The sequence below is a fragment of the Patella vulgata genome, chromosome 1 (genome assembly GCF_932274485.2).
Source record: "Patella vulgata chromosome 1, xgPatVulg1.2, whole genome shotgun sequence".
NCBI classification, from domain to species: Eukaryota; Metazoa; Mollusca; class Gastropoda; family Patellidae; genus Patella; species Patella vulgata.
The window spans coordinates 9237960-9257948 of NC_065879.2; the positions used below are offsets into that span (position 1 = coordinate 9237960).

A 19989-nucleotide genomic window follows, 5' to 3' on the forward strand; every position below is an offset into this window, starting at 1 on the left:
TATATTGAATACATGATATAGGGTACATGTTCCATCCGTCACAAAATTTATTATACACAAATTCAATTTCAGATATATTTTCATAACCCCAAATTTCACACCCATACAGTGCGATAAGTATAATGGTGGCTAGTTACTATACTTGTAACGTTAAACTGTGTGTTTAACGTTACAATTGATACAGTCTAAGAATCCTTACGCAAGTTCAAATAGGTTCAAACGCACAATTGTCAACACATATAATTATAATTCGCTTGCGCGTAGGCTTCTTTAGTAGTGGGAGGAAACCGGAGGACCCGGTGAAAACCCACGAGGTTGGACGGGCGACCCTACTCCTTGTCACGTACAACCGGGGATTCGAAACCACGCCAGTTGACTCAATGACAGGCCTTATGATACAGCGCACACGTGCTAACCATTTGGCCATCCATTCCCCCAACTCCGAAAGTACATGTAGATATCGGAAATTGAAAATAAATACAAAATAACACCTTGTCATGTTTAACTTAAGATCTTTTGCGAAAAGTCGCCATTTTTCTATTTACAGTTTTCCATGACAACGTAATAAATTATAATCACTAATTCGAGTCAATTTACGTCGACATTTTTCTATTCATGAGTAAATATTTACAGTTTTCCATGACAACGTAATAAATTATAATTACTAATTTGTGTCACTTTACTTTTCCTCTGGCATCAATTGAAATATGTGTGGATCGATCATTGTATGATTGATTTTTCGATACAACTGAACTGAATTTTTGTCATTTGAATATTGTGTTTGCCCCGGGTGGTACTTTTGAACGCACCTTAAAATAAAATAATACAGCTATCATTTTCATTTATCGAATAATATGGAAACAACGACTGAACCTGAATTTCATAATATTGATGGCAGTGGTAAAGGTGCCAAGTTTTTTAATAATGAGGTCATGGAATAAGGCGACATAAGCGATCTTGCGATCCCATCCGACTATTAAAAAAAAGTCAGTTGCACATGTTCTACTCAAGAGTTAGAAGCAAAGAGAGAGAGAGAGAGAGAGAGAGAGAGAGAGGGGGGGGGGGGTAACGTCCACGCCAGTTGACTCAATGACATCCCCACCCTCCTCCCGTTAATGTCGAGGCAGTGTTAAATTAACCCAGGCGCCCACGGTAGACATACGAGGGTGGAAGATGTCGATAAGCGAATACAGACTAAAATCCGGGAGTAACATATAGCGAGTTTTTTTATTTCAATAATTCGCTTACACGTAGGCATATTTAGCACTGAAAATAAACCGGTTGATCCGGAGAAAACCAACGAACTTGGAAAGATGACCCTATTCCTTGTCAGATAGGGCCGAAATGCTTCGTATTGGGACCACGTCAGTTGAATCGTGGTCAGACATTAAATTGCATATTTTCTATGAAAGTCAAAACATAATTATTTCTATATCTTTTACTTAATAGGTTGTCAAATCACTATACAATTATAGGAATCATTCTAGCACTTGAAAAAACATTCACATAAACATTTGAAATAATTTCTACTCGCCGACGTTATTTGGAAATTGTTGGCGCCGCCATTGGCTTGGGTACAAGGGTGCCGTCATGATAATAATTGCGCGATAACTTACCATTCTGCGTGTAGTTAGACATGATAATCCGGAAACTCAGCTCACGTGGTATTTCGGAAACTGTCGATATCAGCAAAAATGAAAACTGAAAAACCGTTTAAGTCCTTATCCAACTTATTTACTAAAACATTTCTACTAACGATTATTAAATGACAGCACAGCTCTAGACTATACGCTAGAATACCACTATTGATTAACATTTTTATAACAATAAGGTGGAAATCATTGGATAATTTCAAAGAATAAATAATTAGATGCGCGAAAGTTGTAGTATTTGGTCCTCAAGAGTCCAAAATGTCCTGTGTGTCATGCACGAAAGTCTATCTGCAACTGTGAGGTAATGGGTGTGATTAGGTTGGCGCGTGTTTTTGTCCGAGTCAATATACTCTCGGCAAACCTCGGCAGATTCCGGCACTCCACATCCAGCCTCGGTTGTATGGCGGTAAGTGATATATACCTACACACTTAGTGCTAAATGATAAGGCCATCTCATAGGTCATAGGTCACTAGATGTAAACCGGGCTAGCGTTAATCCCAACCCTGTTCCTAGTCACAATGATTACCCTAACCCTAACCTACAATCTCGCCAACAACCACGTGCCCTACATCTCAGAGAGAGAGAAATGGAGTTTAACGTCCACTCGACACAAACTAGGTCATTTCGGGACTAACACATGGTTCAATTTTATTTCAATAATTAGCTTGCGCGTAGGGGTCTTGAGCGGTGGGAGGACCCGGAGAAAACCCACGAGGTTGGACAGGCGACCCTACTCCTTGTCACGTACAACCGGGGAATCGTAACCCCGCCAGTTGAATCAATGACAGATCGTATGATACAGCGCAGCGCGCACGTGCTAACCATTCGACCATCCAACCCCCCTCCCTACATCTCAACGACCTTGACCAAACTAAAGCTGGCCTTAACAAATAGATTTAGCCCTGAGGCTAGATGTAGGGTACTGCCGAGTGAGTTAATGTGCGGGTGAATATGATGAGAACAGTTACACAAGGGTGGATAGATGGTTTTGGGAGACATTTCTGACTGGTTGTGCAGCACAAGATTGTGTCTTGTGTGGGGGGAGATAGCCCCCCAGGGAAATGTGTCCGGGTGTTGAACTTGAAGATGCTGTGTTGTCAATGAGCTTTAATTAAATCGGTAAATGAAGATGCCCGTTAAAAATATAATAACGCACAATTCTTCATTTAACCAACACTTGTTAACTTCAATTTATCCGCCGACATATATATAGAATAATAATTATTTCTTATTAAACGTGTAAAGCCGCAATATTGCAGATTTAATATATCTGCCTTTCTCCCGCGGCATATAGGATTTATAATTATTTTGTGTGACATGTGCTAAACAACAATATTGCAGATTAAAGGGAAAATATTCATGGGGTGTGACGGTCCCACTTTTCTTAGGCACGCGGGTTAATGATGACGTAGCAATTAATATAGACTTTAAAAGCACTTTGGTTCTAAACTGAAAGATAGGTAGCCAGGCATCAAAACATACGCCTACAGCAGCTAATCTCCCGGCGGTCGACAAGGGTTGTCGCATATTTATTCTTTTGTAGATAATTGGGAGTATGTACAAGGTTCTACAAACTGAAACAAGGGTCTTAACTCTGAAAGTAATTTACAGAAATTGTTAAAATTCAACAGGATTCTTTGTGTCACTAATTAAAATGCTGCATATAAATTTCATACAGACTGCATGATAACTTTTGTCATTAGCGCGTTCATAAGATTCAACAAAGTGAAACCAGGGCCATAACTCCAGAAGAAATTAACGGAAATTGCTGAAATTCAATAGACTTTATCATTTTACCAAGTTAAACAATACATATACATTTGATACAAATCGGATGATAAATATAGTCTGTAGAGTGGACGGACATGTAGGCGTATAAAAACTCAAAATCGATGGCCATCTAAAGTTCACATGTCCTGAAGAATAGCTCATATTTTTTTCCAATAAACTAACCTAGGGGTATTGTTTACATCGTCTAAACTCCCCCTGAAGAAGACTTTTCGACCCATATTGTTGTTAATTTCTTTAGCAAAAATGATTATTGGCAGATTGCAACTTTAACTTTGTTTGACTTTGACTCAATTATTTCGCTGCCAATAGTATTGTATGACCCGTTTATTTCAAGAACAAGGATAAAATTGACAACGAGATGTGTTCTTATCAGAATATGGGGATCACGTGGCTAAGTGGGTAAGACGCTGGCTCGCTAGCCTGGAGGTCGGGTGTTCATTCAGATTTACCGGCGTGGTTTCCCCCTTGTCAGTGATGCAGGATGGAGGGCCTGACAAGGACAGCTGTCTAGTCGTTCTGATGGGACGAAAAACCGAGGTCCCGTGTACACATTGGCGTGCACGTAAAAGATCCCTTGGCAGTTGAATTCGATATAAGAGTAGGCCCGTAGCGCCGCTGCCTGGGCAAAATTTCCCTCATAGCACACTGTATGGCGTATGCCCGTCTTCATTAGCCCATAGGTTAGGAGCAGAACAGTAGGACGTTAAACCCCATTTCATTTCATTTCATTTATCAGAATATAAAATTATCAATGATAATATATGATCACAAGATAAGGTGAAGTCGAAGGTATAGCTGTCAAGGTCAGGCCACCACCAAGTATATTAGAATAAAGAATTAAAAATTATTGATTTTATGTATATATGCATGTCCCACGCATGCTACAGGCTATAATACGTGATTTTTTTTTATATTTGCCGGCCACACATTCTTCAGATAACCCATGAACAAATAACAAGCTGTTTAGAGAATTTCCCAACCATTGTAATATATTTTTAATTCTGGGATAAGTCGGTTTAATTTTTTTTTACTTTATTTCGCATCACGTGCGATAACCAACGTTAACTCCATTAAATGGAAATTGAATGCAATGGGGTTTAAAGGGAGGTGGATCTATTGTAACCTTGAACTAGGCGAAAATGGGTCTAAAAGCTCTAATTAATGTAATATGAATTGATATAAAGTGATTTCTTATCAATTATGCTTGGTGAACGTCAGTCGTTTACGCCTGCTTAGTCCATTCTACACGTTTTTTATTATTATTTTCTCGTATGTGAAACAGACATAACTAATTACATCCGGATTGTCTTGAAGAATATGTTTTTCTTTCTTCATTACAAATGGCGCCCGAAACCATGCAAAACACGACTCCTGTACTGGAATATGTTTTTCTTTCTTCATCACAAATGGCGCTCCAAACCATAGAATACACGACTCGTGCTCTGATTATAAAAGTGATCAAGGGCCATAACTCTTGCAGTATTTATCGGATTCTTCGTCTCATGACCTTAAACACTGTGTAGAAATCTAAAATTAATCGGATATTAACTTTAGCCCCTAGGGCCTCTACAAGATTGTTCAAAGAGGTCAAGGGCCATAACCCTAACAGTAATTATCAGAAATAGTTGAAAATCAACCGGCTTCTTCGTCTCATACACTGTGGATACATTTAAAGTCAATGGGATATTAACTTTAGCCTCTAGCGCGTTCACAAGCAATTTTGGACGTCGGACCGACGTGCAGGGTCGACGACAATTTTAATGTGGTCGTATTAAAAAAATCAATATTGAATGAAATTGACCAATTTCAAATTCTAATTTCGTGTTTTTAATTTCGAATATTATGAAAAAGATTATGTTAGAGGTTTGGCGCCTTTAACCCCGACGGCGATTATATGAAATGAAACAATACCGATATTCACTGAACTGTAACTCATTCGGTCAAAAACAGGTAAATTATCCTCTGATATGGTGATATGGTGACATTTGTAGCGATAGTACCAAGTCATAAAATGAATGGGGAGTTGGATGGCCGAATGGTTAGCACGTGCGTGTGTATCATAAGATCTGTCATTGGGTCAACTGGCGTGGTTTCGAATCCCCGGTTGTACGTGACAAATGAAATGAAATGAAATGGGGTTTAACGTCCTACTGTTCTGCTCCTAACCTGGAGTAATGAAGACGGGCATGTGTCATACAGTGTGCTATGGGGGAAATTTTGCCCGGGCAGCGGTGCTACGGCCTACTCTTATATCGAATTCCAACTGGCAAGGGATCTTTTACGTGCACGTCAATGTGTACACGAGACCTCGGTTTTTCGTACCATCCGAACGACTAGACAGCTGTCCTTGTCAGGCCCTTGATCCTGCATCACTGACAAGGGGAAACCACGCCGGAAAATCTGAATGAACTTTCTCGGCCAATGCAGGGATCGAACACCCGACCTCCAGGCTAGCGAACCAGCTTCTTATCCACTTAGCCACGTGATCCCCCTGTACCTGACAAGGAGTAGGGTCTCCTGTCTAGCCTCGTGGGTTTTCTCCGGGTCCTCCGGTTTCCTCCCACTGCTAAATACGCGCAATCGAATTATTGAAATAAAATTAAACCATATGTTAGTACCGAAATGACCTAGTTTGTGTCGAGTGGACGTTAAACCGCATCTCTCACTCTCTCTCTCTCTTAAATGAACAATATGTCAAAATCAATATGTGTGTGCCTTAATGTCAACCTCGTGGGTTTTCTCCGGGTCCTCCGGTTTCCTCCCACTGCTAAAGACCCCTACGCGCAAGCGAATTATGTAAATAAAATTAAACCATATGTTAGTCCCGAAATGACCTAGTTTGTGTCGAGTGGACGTTAAACCCCATTTCTCTCTCTCTCTCTCTCTCTCTCTCTCTCTCTCTCGCCTTAATGTCATGCTTTTAACACAATTCAATGTGTGTGCCTCAATATCATGATTTTAATACAATTCAATACGTTTGCCTTAATGTCATACTTTTAACACTTATCCCATAATCCCATTATTCGACCATTTAAAGCAGTGATTCTCAACCTTTTTTTGCCCTTGGAACACATGAAAAAATAGCGGCACACCTGGCTAAATATATATAAAAACTATTTGAATTTTGCAAAATAAAAAACAGGGCAAGTCATAGACGGCATACAACCGTAAACACAGACTAGTCATCGACACATAGAAATGACTCAAACTAAATAAATACACCGCTATGAAATTACTTTATTGCAGTGTTTCAGTTAAATAGCTGGCTTCTTTAGTGAGAAATTTTCCTAGTGTGCCGTTCAAAATTTCGCCGCACACTTAGAAAGATCTCATGGCACACAGGCACATTGGTTGAGAATCACTGATTTAAAGTGTCAAACAATTTACTGTATTCATGACTAAGAAAATGTAAATTGAATAAGGATTTAAATTCATTTTAATTTGCGACATTTTACAGACATAAAAGAGCGTCTTTAATAATTTAGTAATTGATAGCGCCCTGCACCATGGAAAGGGGGGGACCAAACCGGAAAATCTCGATGAACTTTCTTGGTCAACATCGCGAACCCCCAGGTTAGCGAGACTAATGTTTTAACCATTGAGCCACCGCGGCTCCACAAGAGTATCATGGTTAACAATTACTGGTTATTTAATTTATGCTAGTGACATTTCGACATATAAGTGTGGTGATATTAGAATAAAATTTCATGTAAGCAAGGAATTAATAACAATAATAATAATAAATCTAAACGCCCACTTACTGCCGTAGTGCTGTTTTCTGGGGGGTTGTAGCTTCATAATTGTTAAAATTATACTTTCATGCACGCTATATTCTATGAAATTTAATCAGAAATTCAATAAATTTAACAACTGTTACGTTCACAACTTAACATAATAATTATCTGGTGGGTCGATTCCTTGTTGCAGCCTCCTTGTGCATTCAAGTCAGTTATGACTTGACACGTATTACTCGGCGTTTTAATATCCATAGACCTATACACGAATGCAGTTGAGATAACTGTGTCCATATCATCTAGCTCTAGGCTAGATAGGTAATCATCATCATTTAATCGTCACATAATCAGCTTTATCCCCTTTACCTATTTACCAATCTGTCAAATTATATCAACGATCAATTACATTTTAAAGGGGGAAGACGGTAATTAACCATAAGTCCGATCGCACATAATAATAATAATAATAATAATCGTCTATTTATATAGCGCGATAATACTAAAACTAAAGTTTTTATTGCGCTTTTCGAGTTTTCTCTATTGAACTACGGAAACGCTTCTGTAAACAGGAACGTCTTCAGATGAGATTTAAATGCATCCAGTGATTACGTTTCTAGTGTAAGGAAAGATTTGTAAAATAAGAATCTTCAATGAAAAAAATGGAATTAAACAGTTAGAAGGTTTAATGGATCCATGTGATTTAAAGCGTCGACACATGGATCAAAAATTTTCACAGTCTACAACAGAATACAATACAGAACAGCTGTATTCATCCGCAAAAAAAATAGTACCTAAAATTCATGTACATTATATAGGTTTAAACGTCAAATGAGGTCAAATGAATAGAGACGTCTTTAATATATACTAAATATTCGTATCATCACAAATCGACAATAAAACAGCGAGAAGAAGGAAAATCTAAGTAATGGCAATCTAATTACATGTAACATAAAATTTACGACATAATCGATTCGTCAATGTTTTGATGGTGATCATGAAGAAAATACATCTGTTCTCAGGAATCCGATAAGATTTTCAAAAAAAAGATCACTAGAATTATAGATTGTTATTCCACAAAGTCGAAAGGTATGTTAGATTTTTCATTCAGTCAAGTTAGAGCGAGTTTATTCCCGTCCTTTGAGCTCCAAACCCGATAGAAATGAAGGCGGAAGTGGCCATAATAGTTTTAGAGATCACTACGTGATGGCGCTCCTGCGTCGCGACAAACGGGGCCGATTTGTCTAGGGAGTCAATAATTCTAATGTTGTAAGGCAGTGAATTCCATAAAAGAGGAGCAGAGAACGAAATACTATTTCATGATTCACTGATGGTTGATACAGAAATTGGTGGCCTATGGCTACTATTCGGTTTTGTTGGGGTGTTTTCAGTAAAAATTATAAATTATCTAAAATTTTATTTCAATAAATCGTTTTTGCGGGGGGGGGGGGGGGGGGGGGGGCATGATATTAGGTAGCACTTTATGACACGCTACTGTGTAATTTTCTCCATTTTACAATAGTCAATTATCCACGTGTCTCTCGAGTTCTTGGCCCATAAATTAGAACTAAACTAGCAGTTCTGTTATTATAAAATTCCATTTATACAAACGTACCCGCCCCCCCCCCCCTCTCTTTGCGCGAGGTTAAAAGAAGCTATTATTATGGTCAACTACAACTTCATCTAATGTTACAAATCACGTGATTTCTCTCAAACACTCTTGGTTCCGATGCAGTTCTTGGCCCTGTTGATCTGGTCTTCATTACCTCGCAATCATATTGATCAACCAGTGTCATATATAGACCGTGATTCAGATATGCTTCAGGTTCTGTTTTATGTATTTTATCGTACCTACTTTAGTAATGATGATCGAGGCTATATGCCCAAAATTCAACAGCTAAATTCTTGGTTCAGAGTGCATCAATTTGAATGAAATTTTCAGCAAATTCCCTTTACATTATCTATTACATTTACTATTATAGTGATCTCCTTCTCTAATCTCCAATAATGTATATTTAATTTACACATAATCACACACATAATTTTTTCTTGTCAAATAAATGAAATGAAATGGGGTTTAACGTCCTACTGTTATGCTCCTATGCTGGGCTAATGAAGACGGGCATACGCCATACTGTGTGCTATGAGGGAAATTTTGCCCGGGCAGCGGCACTATCACCTACTCTTATATCGATTTCTAACTGCCAAGGGATCTTTTACGTGCATTCCAATGTATACACGGGACCTCGGTTTTTCGTCTGATCCGAAGGACTAGACAGCTGTCCTTGTCAGGCCCTCCGTCCTGCTCTTGTCAAATAAACTTCAATCAACCAAAACATTGATTTTCTTTATCAAAACCATTTCAAATAGACAGAATCTTTGAGAAAAGGCTAAAAGACCTCATTACACTAATACCTGAAGCTCCCCTGTGGGCGAAATCTCCTGGCTGTCAGATTAAAATGCAGTAGAATTTTATCTCTTAATCATAATTTTATCTCATAGTTATTGTCAAATAGTCACCGTTTTCTAATCTTTTAAGAGATAAGAGCGAGTATCGATATAGATCGCATTTATACGGTTGGCCATGGTCAAGCGATCGGATCGACGAAAACGTGTCAATATTTAACCAGGTGAGAGAGAGAGGGGGGGGGGGATGGGGGTTAACGTCCACTCGACACAAACTAGGTCATTTAGGGACTAACACATGGTTCAAATTTATTTCAATAATTCGCTTGCGCGTAGGGGTCTTTAGCAGTGGGAGGATACCGGTGGTTGGACAGGCGATCCTTATTTCTTGTCACGTACAACCGTGGAATCGAAACCACGCCAGTTGACTCAATGACAGACCTTATGATACAGCGCGCACGTGCTAACCATTCGGCCTTCCCCCCCCCCCCCGGGGGAAAAAGAGACCCCGTCATCCATGGGCGTCACACATGGGGGGGGGGGGGTCCGAGGGGTTCCGAATACACTTGGACCCCCCAAAAAATTTACATAGTAGGCCCAAACTCCTATTTATTTACAACAATTATTTGGATTAGTTAAGATTCTATATCTGTATAAAACCTGTATATATCCCAATATGGTGTACATTGCTGAAATAAAACACAGAGAGAATCATCCTGGAAACATGTGTGAAGTGAAAAGTACCTGTGTTCCATAAAATTGTGTCTAGTTAGCCTGTCAATAATATTTTGTTAGTTTTTTTCTGCCACTTATCAGAGTGAATCGCATGTAGGTACCCAAAAACATTACCGCCTAAACCAAATATTTATCGCCCGCTCAGCCAGCAACGTAACCATAATGCTTTTGCACGCAGTGTCTTGGTAGACAGCATGGCCACATGGTGTTTGTTTATATTTTTTAGGGGTGTTAAAAAATGGGTTAGGGTTAGGGGTTAGGGTTGCGGACCCCCCTCCCCAATATATATTTCACGGCTACGCCTCCTCTGCCGTCATCTATGTAATGTTGTTCTTCTTCCAGGTTATTTTAGACATAACACGATTCAATTATTATCCATGTGAACTCTATTAGATATAAGCCAGAGTGGCTCAGTGAGTAAGGAGCTGGTTTAATACCCAAGGTGTCGCAGATTCGATCCCGATCGAATATGATTGGAACACACGCGATTTAACCCCATTTTCGGCCGCCATTTTGGATTCAAAATGACCGCTCTGAAATTTTATTGGATTTGGGCTAATTGAGCTTCACAGTACGATAGAAACCTATACTTTAGCATCCGCTGAATTCACAAGAAGTACTTTCATAGCTATATTAGTAAGTTTAGTTAGCGAAAACGCAACCTGACTGAGAGTAGGATCCAGGGTATACAAATGGCACCCTGCCCTTTCATGGGGTATACATGATAGTTTTCAACCTTTTTACTAGTCTATTCATTTTTAAATGATAGATATGTAATTGCTCTCTGGTCGGTCGCGAACCGCTTCTAGCACTCTCATTATCAGCTATCAGTGCATGCCTTGGCCAGATGTCTATAGATGAATTGCTCATGATACGAAAATTGTGAATAATCAGGCTTTTGTCTCTTTCATTATCATGTATTTTAAAGGGTTTGATGTTGGAATTTTGAATGCTAGAGGCGCTCTAAACAGCGTTCTCGGAATTGACAAATTTCAAAATTTTCTAGAGGCAGGGTAGGATATAATAGTCTCTAAATATTTGGTAATTTGTAAATAAGAACAGGTATTACTGACCAATTTGTCAAATTGTTATTACTATATACTGAGCGTGATTTCCGTTTCAACATTTTACGACAATGGTGAGAAAGAATATTATTTCGATTGAATATGCCGAAAACGACTGCACGGGACCTCGTTTTTTCGTCTCATCCGAATGACTAGACAGCTGTCCTTGTCAACCCCTCCGTCCTGCATCACTGACAAGTGGGAACCACGCCTGAAAATCTGGGTGAAGTTTCTCGGTCAATGCAGGGATCGAACACCCGACCTCCAGGCTAGCGAGCTAGCGTCTTACCCACCGTGACCCCACGACTATCATAGTGTGTATTGTTATGTTAATGCCATTTATTTGAATAATATATGAAGATACTATCAATGATAATTCGCTCAAGGTGACAAAAGGAATAATCATATTATATCGATCCGTTCGGTACATTATTCATTTCTTTGTGCACAACAACAATAGATCCCACTGTTCTGTGGAAAGAAATGAAATGAAATGAAATGGGGTTAAACGTCCTACTGTTCTGCTCCTATACTGGGCTAATGAAGACGGGCATACGCCATACAGTGTGCTATGAGGGAATTTTTTCCCCGACAGAAGAGATCTTTTACGTGTACGCCAATGTGTACAGTGGAACTCAGTTATTGAAATGAAATTGAACCGTATGTTAGTTCCGAAATGACGTAGTTTGTGTCGACTGGGCACGCGGGGAAAATCCCGATGAACTTTCTAGATCAACACCGGGGTCGAACACGTGACCTCTTCTTTGCCATTAAAGGAGCTAAATCGCTAATATTTGGCACCTAGAAATTGACACAAATGTATATAAACTGATTTGCATTCAATCGTTTCCGTTTTTACTGTAATTTCAAATCAATTATGTTCGGCGAAATACGCGAGAAGTCTCAATTGAATGGCAATCTCTAGCGTCTAGTTATTCCAGTCTACACCAGTAGCATTTATTGCGCAAGCTCCCCAGATAAGAATATGGCGTCACCGTGGTTAGATCTATTTGATAAGGCCAAATGCGCTAATTCCAACTCTAACCCTAACCCTAGCCCTAAGGTTTACCCTAACCTACAATCTCGCAAACAATCATGTGTCCTAACCTTATCCTAGCGACCTTAACGAAAATTCGAGAACCTTAATAAACAGATCTATCCGTGTCACCGTTTGCCATGACATTTGGAATATGTCTACTTGTTACAAATGGTGCTGAAACAGATTATGTTACACGATTCGTGTACCTATTGTAAAATGTTTATTTTGTCTTAAATATAAGGTATCAGAAGCCCATCTTTTCGCGGTAAGATCACAACATCATTGTTGATTTAAATTGACAAATAGTTCGTGTTGTCAATGTCGAAGACTGTGGGTGATATAGGGTTAAAGACTTACCTACTTCAAGCCAAAAAATCGAGAAAATAAATACGATTAAAAATCAAGCTTTGAAACCAACCATTTCTACCCGTTGTCTCAAACTGACCTCGCGGCAATCTTACTCTCAGCTGCCGTATCGATTCTTTTGTGTCAATCTATAAATTAAATACAATTTCTATTTCGTTTCGTTTTAATGGTTGCGATTTTTTACGCTACATAAGATATAAATTTTATATAATTAGAGCAGCTGCCGTTAGACGGATGACATTAAATGGGTTAAGAGGCATGGCTTCCCTTTGTCAATGGTGCAGGACGCAGGGCTGTCAACCTCGTGGGTTTTCTCCGGGTCCTCCGGTCTCCCCCCACTGCCAAAGACCCCTACGCGGCAAGGGAATTATTGAAATCAAATTGAACCATGTGTTAGTCCCGAAATAACCTAGTTTGTGTCGAGTGGAAGTTAAACCCCATCTCTCCCTCCCTCTCTCTCTCTCTCTCTCTCTCTCTCCAAAACTATTAGTATTAAAGTATTAAAGTATTGATATTCTTTCTAGATATGTATATATAATAATGTTTGCGCGGAGGAGGGGGGGGGGGCATTAATGGACCCCTTGCTGGTTTTAGCTGCACAATGGTAAATCCGGACATGGAAAAACAAGTTCGAATCTTTCTCTGTGTGGTTTCCAAAGGACAAACTACATGTATTTTTCCAAAGGATAAACTACGTTGTATTTTTTCCAAAGGACAAACTACGTTGTATTTTTTTCAAAGGACAAACTACATGTATTTTTCCAAAGGATAAACTACATGTATTTTTCCAAAGGATAAACTACATGTATTTTTTGCAATCTGTTTCACAGATATATAACTTCAAATGCATTCTACACCAGACATCATCACATCTCGCGTCGTCAATCATTAATTGGCTCGAGGGGGGATGCATTGTTTACTTAACGTCAATCGTCAACTGGTCCGGGCAGAATGATGACTTTTACTCATTTTAAATAACCATGCATTTACACTAAATAGGACATATTTTTATACAGATTTACTTCAAACATACTTTTTTTTTCTAATACTTCAAAAACATTTAAAGTATTTAATTTGCAGAAGGAAAAAATAATTAATGTTGCGACCTAATCAACCCGGACACATGTCATCCTTCTCAGTGATTGTAGCGGCCTCGCGAAAATTCTCTGCTGATCAGTGTAAATCCGGTTTATGTTTTGGTTTTTTTTTTAGGCCATCAATATAGTCGATACAAGACATATTTCAAATAGAGATCGCCATTATTATCGAGGAAAGGCCACCGTGTACCTTGCACGCACATCGCGGCAGAAGACAGTAACAGAGAAAATGTCTGCTACAGCGTCTGTCTTTGTTGATTAGCGAAGAAGAATAAGATGGCCGACATTTCGGAAGTTTTGGCCTACGGACCGAATGGTTTATTTGCATGGGTCGCATGGCTCCTATCCTACGTTTGTTGATCGTTCTATTCAATTAAATTCCATTTCACGATTCACACTGAAGCATACATTCATTGGACAAACAGACTAACCTCAATGAACAATAACACTTTGTTGTGATTGTGAAAAAAGATATCATTAACTGGGTGGATAAGCTTTATTGTTCTAACACTGGTTTAATACATCCAACACCGTGTGACATATAACTAAAATTCAAGTATTACAGAAAAAACACTAAAAATTAAATTTTTGGCTAATACTTTCATTGTTATCAAACGAATCGTCAGGCCATTTTAATGCGTTACTATGCTGTTACATTAAAATGGCCGGTCTGTTCGTTTGATAACGATGAAAGTACTAGCCCAAAATTTAATTTTTAGTGTTTTTTTTCTCTAATACTTAAATTTTACTTATATGTTTAACTGAGAGTTAGATCATTTTATATATTTTTTTGTTATATATATATATATATAATTCCCATATTTCACACTGATTAATTAATACACGAGATGTAACTGAAGTCATGTTTACTTTCTCACGGATGTCATATGATCTAAGTCAGGGGAAAAAAGCGATATATTAACTTTTCCCACACGGACTACGTGATAACTGAATGTTCCCTGTTTAGTGTTTCGGAATATAAGAAAAACATTAATACTAAAACGAGAACAAATTTAGAATAAAATTCTTACCCTTCCTTGCGTAAACAGAGAAATGATCTTGTTCTTCTATAAATAGCACACGCGTAAATTGAAATAACGGAATGTACTTTGGGCCGTGAAACAAAGAATGTTTGTGCTTTATAAAGCCCAAACACAACAGATACAAAACTTTGCCGTTATATCTACAGCCAACATGGTTAACGGTATCACAGACTAGCAAACAATACAATCACTTCGTGTATAGAAATCGACGATCCTCGTAGCCATAGTTTTATAATGTAATCAAAATGGTGGTTCCTCCACTCCCGTCAAACTCACGTCTAGTATTAAAATCCGTTCCAGAAATAAACACGAGTGTGTCGTGTCGTCTAGTGCTGTAGCTACCAAGACCGACATGCATTTGCATTGAACGAAGGCACTGTTTCGCCAATAAACCTAGTGCGTTCAAATAGCCTGTCTTAATGTGACCGTCAATGCATGATGATGAGGCCAGACCGTGTCCCAACCTTGATACTATGTATCAGTCGAACACATCCATCAAATCTTCAGCAGGATATTTCGCGTGTCATTAATTAAATGAAGTGCGTGGCTTCCTTGTTTCTAGGTCAGCCTTGATAATTAGATTACATATCCTAATGGGGGTGGAAATTTATAACGAATTAATTGGACATAATATTGATCGGAAAATTTTCGGAAATTGTTAAAATTTTAATAATTTATCAATAAACCCATGTTACAACAAAAGATAATTACAAATATAAAACATCATATTGGAATTTGAAAAAAAGAATATATATATATATATATTATATTTATTTCAAAATATGAGTAGAGTAGTAAAGCACGAGATTTGTATATAATACAGAAAATTTCAATGTTGACGTATAACTTGTTAATATTTAATGTCACAGGCAATGATCACTATAACTTATTCAAAATGAAATGAAATGGGGTTTAACGTCCTACTCTTTTGCTCCGAACTGGGCTAATGAAGACGGGATAACTTATTCAAACCAGTGTTACTATGGAAATATGTGTATATACACTATACTGTTCATATCTATACAATGACATTATTATTTATGAATAGTCCCCAGACGGACAAAAGGTACCGTACTTTAAAATGTTATTTAACCAGCGTTGAAATCAGTTTGTGTCGGCATACCTTTTTTCTTTTCATCGTTTACCGTGAAACCGAGTAGTGCAGCTTTACGGTTGAGCTAAGCCGCCCATATGAAATGTTTATGTTCATGTGTAGGCAATTGGCCTGTTATTAACATACACTGGTCACCTCTAATAAAAACAGCAGTGCATTTCCGCAGTTTTGTAATGTTTCTGAATATCCCCTACTGTTTTTTTAAGAGTATATATTGCGAGGGAATTTCCTACTGGTCTTTTTTGATATTAAACACAAATCGATAATGTAAAAAAAGAACGCAGCTTTGTTGATATATAGAGAATCTTTTATGAGTCTTTTTTTATATTAAAAAAGACGAGTAAGAGATTTTATTTATAACCCAATCCTTTCTTACATGCACAAATAAATAAATATAATTCTTTACTATAGATTTCACTTTTACTGAGCCTGATTACATTAAGGCGTAGTGATAGATCATTTTTTGACAGCAATTCAACCATTGCAAAATCCTTTATATTGACCCAGTGTTTCCACCAAAGTCAATTAAAAAAAAGCTAGTTCCTTTTTTAATTGGAAAGAAGTTACTTTTAATAATAAAAAAAAATGAACTGATATTTTGAAAATAAAAAAGTAGTTCCTTTTTGATTGACCAATCATGAAATTTATCACACAAGCGATATCTACAGCAAAATGTATTATTGGGTGATAATTCTTTATATCAAAAAAGACGTGTAGGAGATTTCATTTATCGCCCAACCCTTTCTTACAACGCGCAATTAGATAAATATAATTCTTTGGTATGGATTTTATTTCATGTAAATCTCTCAAACGGATTTTATATCAAAAAAGACGAGTAGGTGATTTCATTTATCACCAACCCTTTCTTACAACAGACAAATAAATAAATTATACATATATTTCTTTAGTATAGATTTTATTTCATGCAAAGTTATGAAAGTAATCACTTAGAATGTATTATTGGGTGATAAAATCACCTTTGTGACCTTACAAAGCTATATTTGTGTACATTATTTTCTAGACACCCTTCGTTATTAATTAATGTGTGTTAAATATAATATACAAGACAGATCAACTATTCAACTCAAAGAAATGTTTTGTGTGTATTTATGGATATATTATTATTCGATACGGGACAACTGCACGATACAAAATGACCAAAATGTAGGGTGCCCCAGTGTCCACCATAAATAAATATCTCCAACAATATTTATATATACCATAAGCCTTAACTTAGTTTATCACATATAATTTTCCGACGAGGTTTCCAGTTGTCACTGGAGCAGAAACTAAGGGTCTGGCAAATGCCTAGTCGTTTGGACTGGGGCGTAAAACCAAAGCATGCAGGTGGAATTGGTCATAGCGCCACTTCCCGGGCAAACTTTTCCGTGTCACACTTTATTAACTATGTTGGTGTCGAAAAGTAGGAAAAGAAATGAAATCAAATGAAATCGGGTTTAACGTCCTACTGTTCTGCTCCTAACCTGGGCTAATGAAAACGGGCACACACCATACAGTGTGCTATGAGGGAAATTTTGCCCGGGCAGCGGCGCTACGGCCTACTCTTATATCGAACATAATTCCACATCCGTGGAATCGAAACCACGCCAGCTGACTCAATGACAGACCTTATGATACAATGCGCACGTGCTAACCATTCGGCCACATACGAGACCTAACCCCATTTTCGGCCGCCATTTTCGATTCAAAATGACCGCCTCCGAAATATTATGGGATTTTGGCTATTTAAGCTTCACGGTACGATAGAAACCACGCCAGTTCGAAACCACGCCAGTTGACTCAATGACAGGCCTTATGATACAGCGCGCACGTGCTAACCATTCGGCCATACAACCCCCCGAATAAATTATAAGACACGATATGTAAAAACCACAATCTAAATATTTATATTTCATTTATTTTCATATGGAATTTTCAAAATCTTTGGGAGATTTCGAGGAAGTTATGTACTACAGAAACAAATTCGTCAGAATTGTTTCTGTCTTCAGTTCCGAATAATAAGTTTTGAGAATTTCGATAGAGTTTTGGGAGTTTTGGGAGGTGAATAATTAAAGAATTTGGAGAAATTTGTTTGAAAGAAATTACTTGGGGGATCCTTTGGTTGTACAGGAGGCCCCTCCACTGAAACTCGGTGTTTTCTTTCAATTTTATTGTTTGATATTTCAAACAAAAATTCGGGTCAGAGGCTAGCGCCTCTGGCGCCTTCAGCTTTAATTCACTATATTTGTATAAACACGAAATCACTCAAACTCTACAACAGTGTTCTCAATCTTTGTTTGCCAACGGCACACCTTGGATCACATGGAAAAATAGCGACACGCCTGGCTAAATATTAATGAAAAATATTTGAATTTTGCAAAATAAAAACATGGCAAGTCATAGACGGCATACAACCGTAGACACGGACTAGTCATAGACACATAGAATGACAAACTAAATAAAGAAAAACACAGCTATGAACTTACTTTATTGCAGTGTTTCGAATTTCATCAGTCAAATAGCTGGCTTCTTTATTGAGAAATTTTCTTAGTGTGCCGTTCAAAATTTCGCGGCACACTTAGGAAGATCTCGGGGCTTTTTTTGTAAGGCGGTATGTATATACATAGTACCACAAGAAGAAAATCCACTGCAATCTACCTTGGGTAATGTTTTTTATAGAGAGAGGACTAACACACGGGACTAACACACCGTTCATTTTTATTTAAATAATTCGCTTGCGTGTAGGGGTCTTTAGCACTGGGAGGAAACCAGAGGACCCGGAGAAAACCCACGAGGTTAGACAGGCGACCCTACTCCTTGTCACGTACAACCGGGGAATCGAAACCCCGCTAGTTGACTCAATGACAGACCGCATGATATAGACGAATGATCTTTGTAAAACGGCCTTATTTAAGTTATCCTCAAGTTTACGCACTCTAAAAGTATAATCAAATTGTAAGTCACCATAGACACACTCAACGCCATGATTTTTAATACATAATATTATTAGCGCAACTATTAGTATCCACTGATTTGGCGAAACAAAAAAGATTTAAATATTGGGAGTGTCTATGTGGTAGGCGAGGAATTTTCCAACAATATAAGTCAGGGCCCTGTTTTCGCAAAAACTTAAATCTCCTTAAAATCATCTTAAACTAAAATTTCATCCTAACTTAAGATAGATGCGTTTCACAAAACGATTTTAAGCATTTTAGATAAAATCCACTAAAATAATATTGTTAGTTCAAATTGTATCTTAACTTAAAGTAGCTAAGTCAATATCATCCAAAATGTTTCACATCGAAAACACGAATTATTTGTTAATTTAAATCAACATAGACGTTGTGATCTTACTTCCGATATCCAATATTCAAGACAAAATAAACATTTTACCATTGGTAACGTCCACTCGACACAAACTAGGTCATTTCGGGACTAACATATGGTTCAATTTTATTTCCATAATTCGCTTGCGCGTAGGGGTCTTTAGCAGTGGGAGGAAACCGGAGGACCCGGTGAAATGAAAACCCACGAGGTTGGACAGGCGACCCTACTCCTTGTCACGTACAACCGGGGATTCGAAACCACGCCAGTTGACTGAATGACAGACTTAATGATACAGCGCGCACGTGCTAACCACTAAGCCCCCTTCCCCCCCCCTCCCCCCCTCCCCCCCAACATTGATTAGAGCTACGGGGTTAGATCTATTGCGACATATATATTTGGAATAATGATTATATTGCTAATGGCCCGGGTCACACAATTTTGACATACTATATATCATTCACAAAAACAATTTTCATTCAATTTTTTTTTCATTGTAGCATGTGGAATATAGCTGCATTTTAAGCAATTAGATGACACCCCACCCAAAATTAAAAGCCCAAGAAAAAAAAGTAAACAAAACTCTTTGTTACTATATATTATCATATGATTCAGGTATAAATTAT

At 38.0% G+C, this 19989-nt stretch overlaps 1 protein-coding gene and 1 long non-coding RNA gene across 6 annotated transcripts in view; both read right to left on the minus strand.

Annotated features, from left to right (window-relative positions):
- LOC130012501 (uncharacterized) overlaps positions 1–19989 on the minus strand; it is a 69843-nt gene that overhangs the window by 11792 nt on the left and 38062 nt on the right. The window lies entirely within an intron of this gene.
- Positions 1–19989, minus strand: part of LOC126812307 (uncharacterized) — a 33957-nt gene that overhangs the window by 11792 nt on the left and 2176 nt on the right. Inside the window, exon 1 of one of the 5 annotated variants that reach the window (XM_050538659.2) lies at positions 14914–15435. The exons of 1 other annotated variant lie outside the window; for it this stretch is intronic. Coding sequence is in view for 1 of the 4 variants with exons in the window: in XM_050538652.2 (XP_050394609.1) it covers positions 1617–1638 (22 nt within the window). In the remaining 3 variants the exon portion in view is untranslated. Of the gene's footprint in view, positions 1–1616; positions 1758–7205; positions 7238–12776; positions 12873–14913; positions 15436–19989 lie in introns of those variants that run through there. 3 more of the 5 variants (XM_056100584.1, XM_050538644.2, XM_050538652.2) reach the window with 3 other exon arrangements.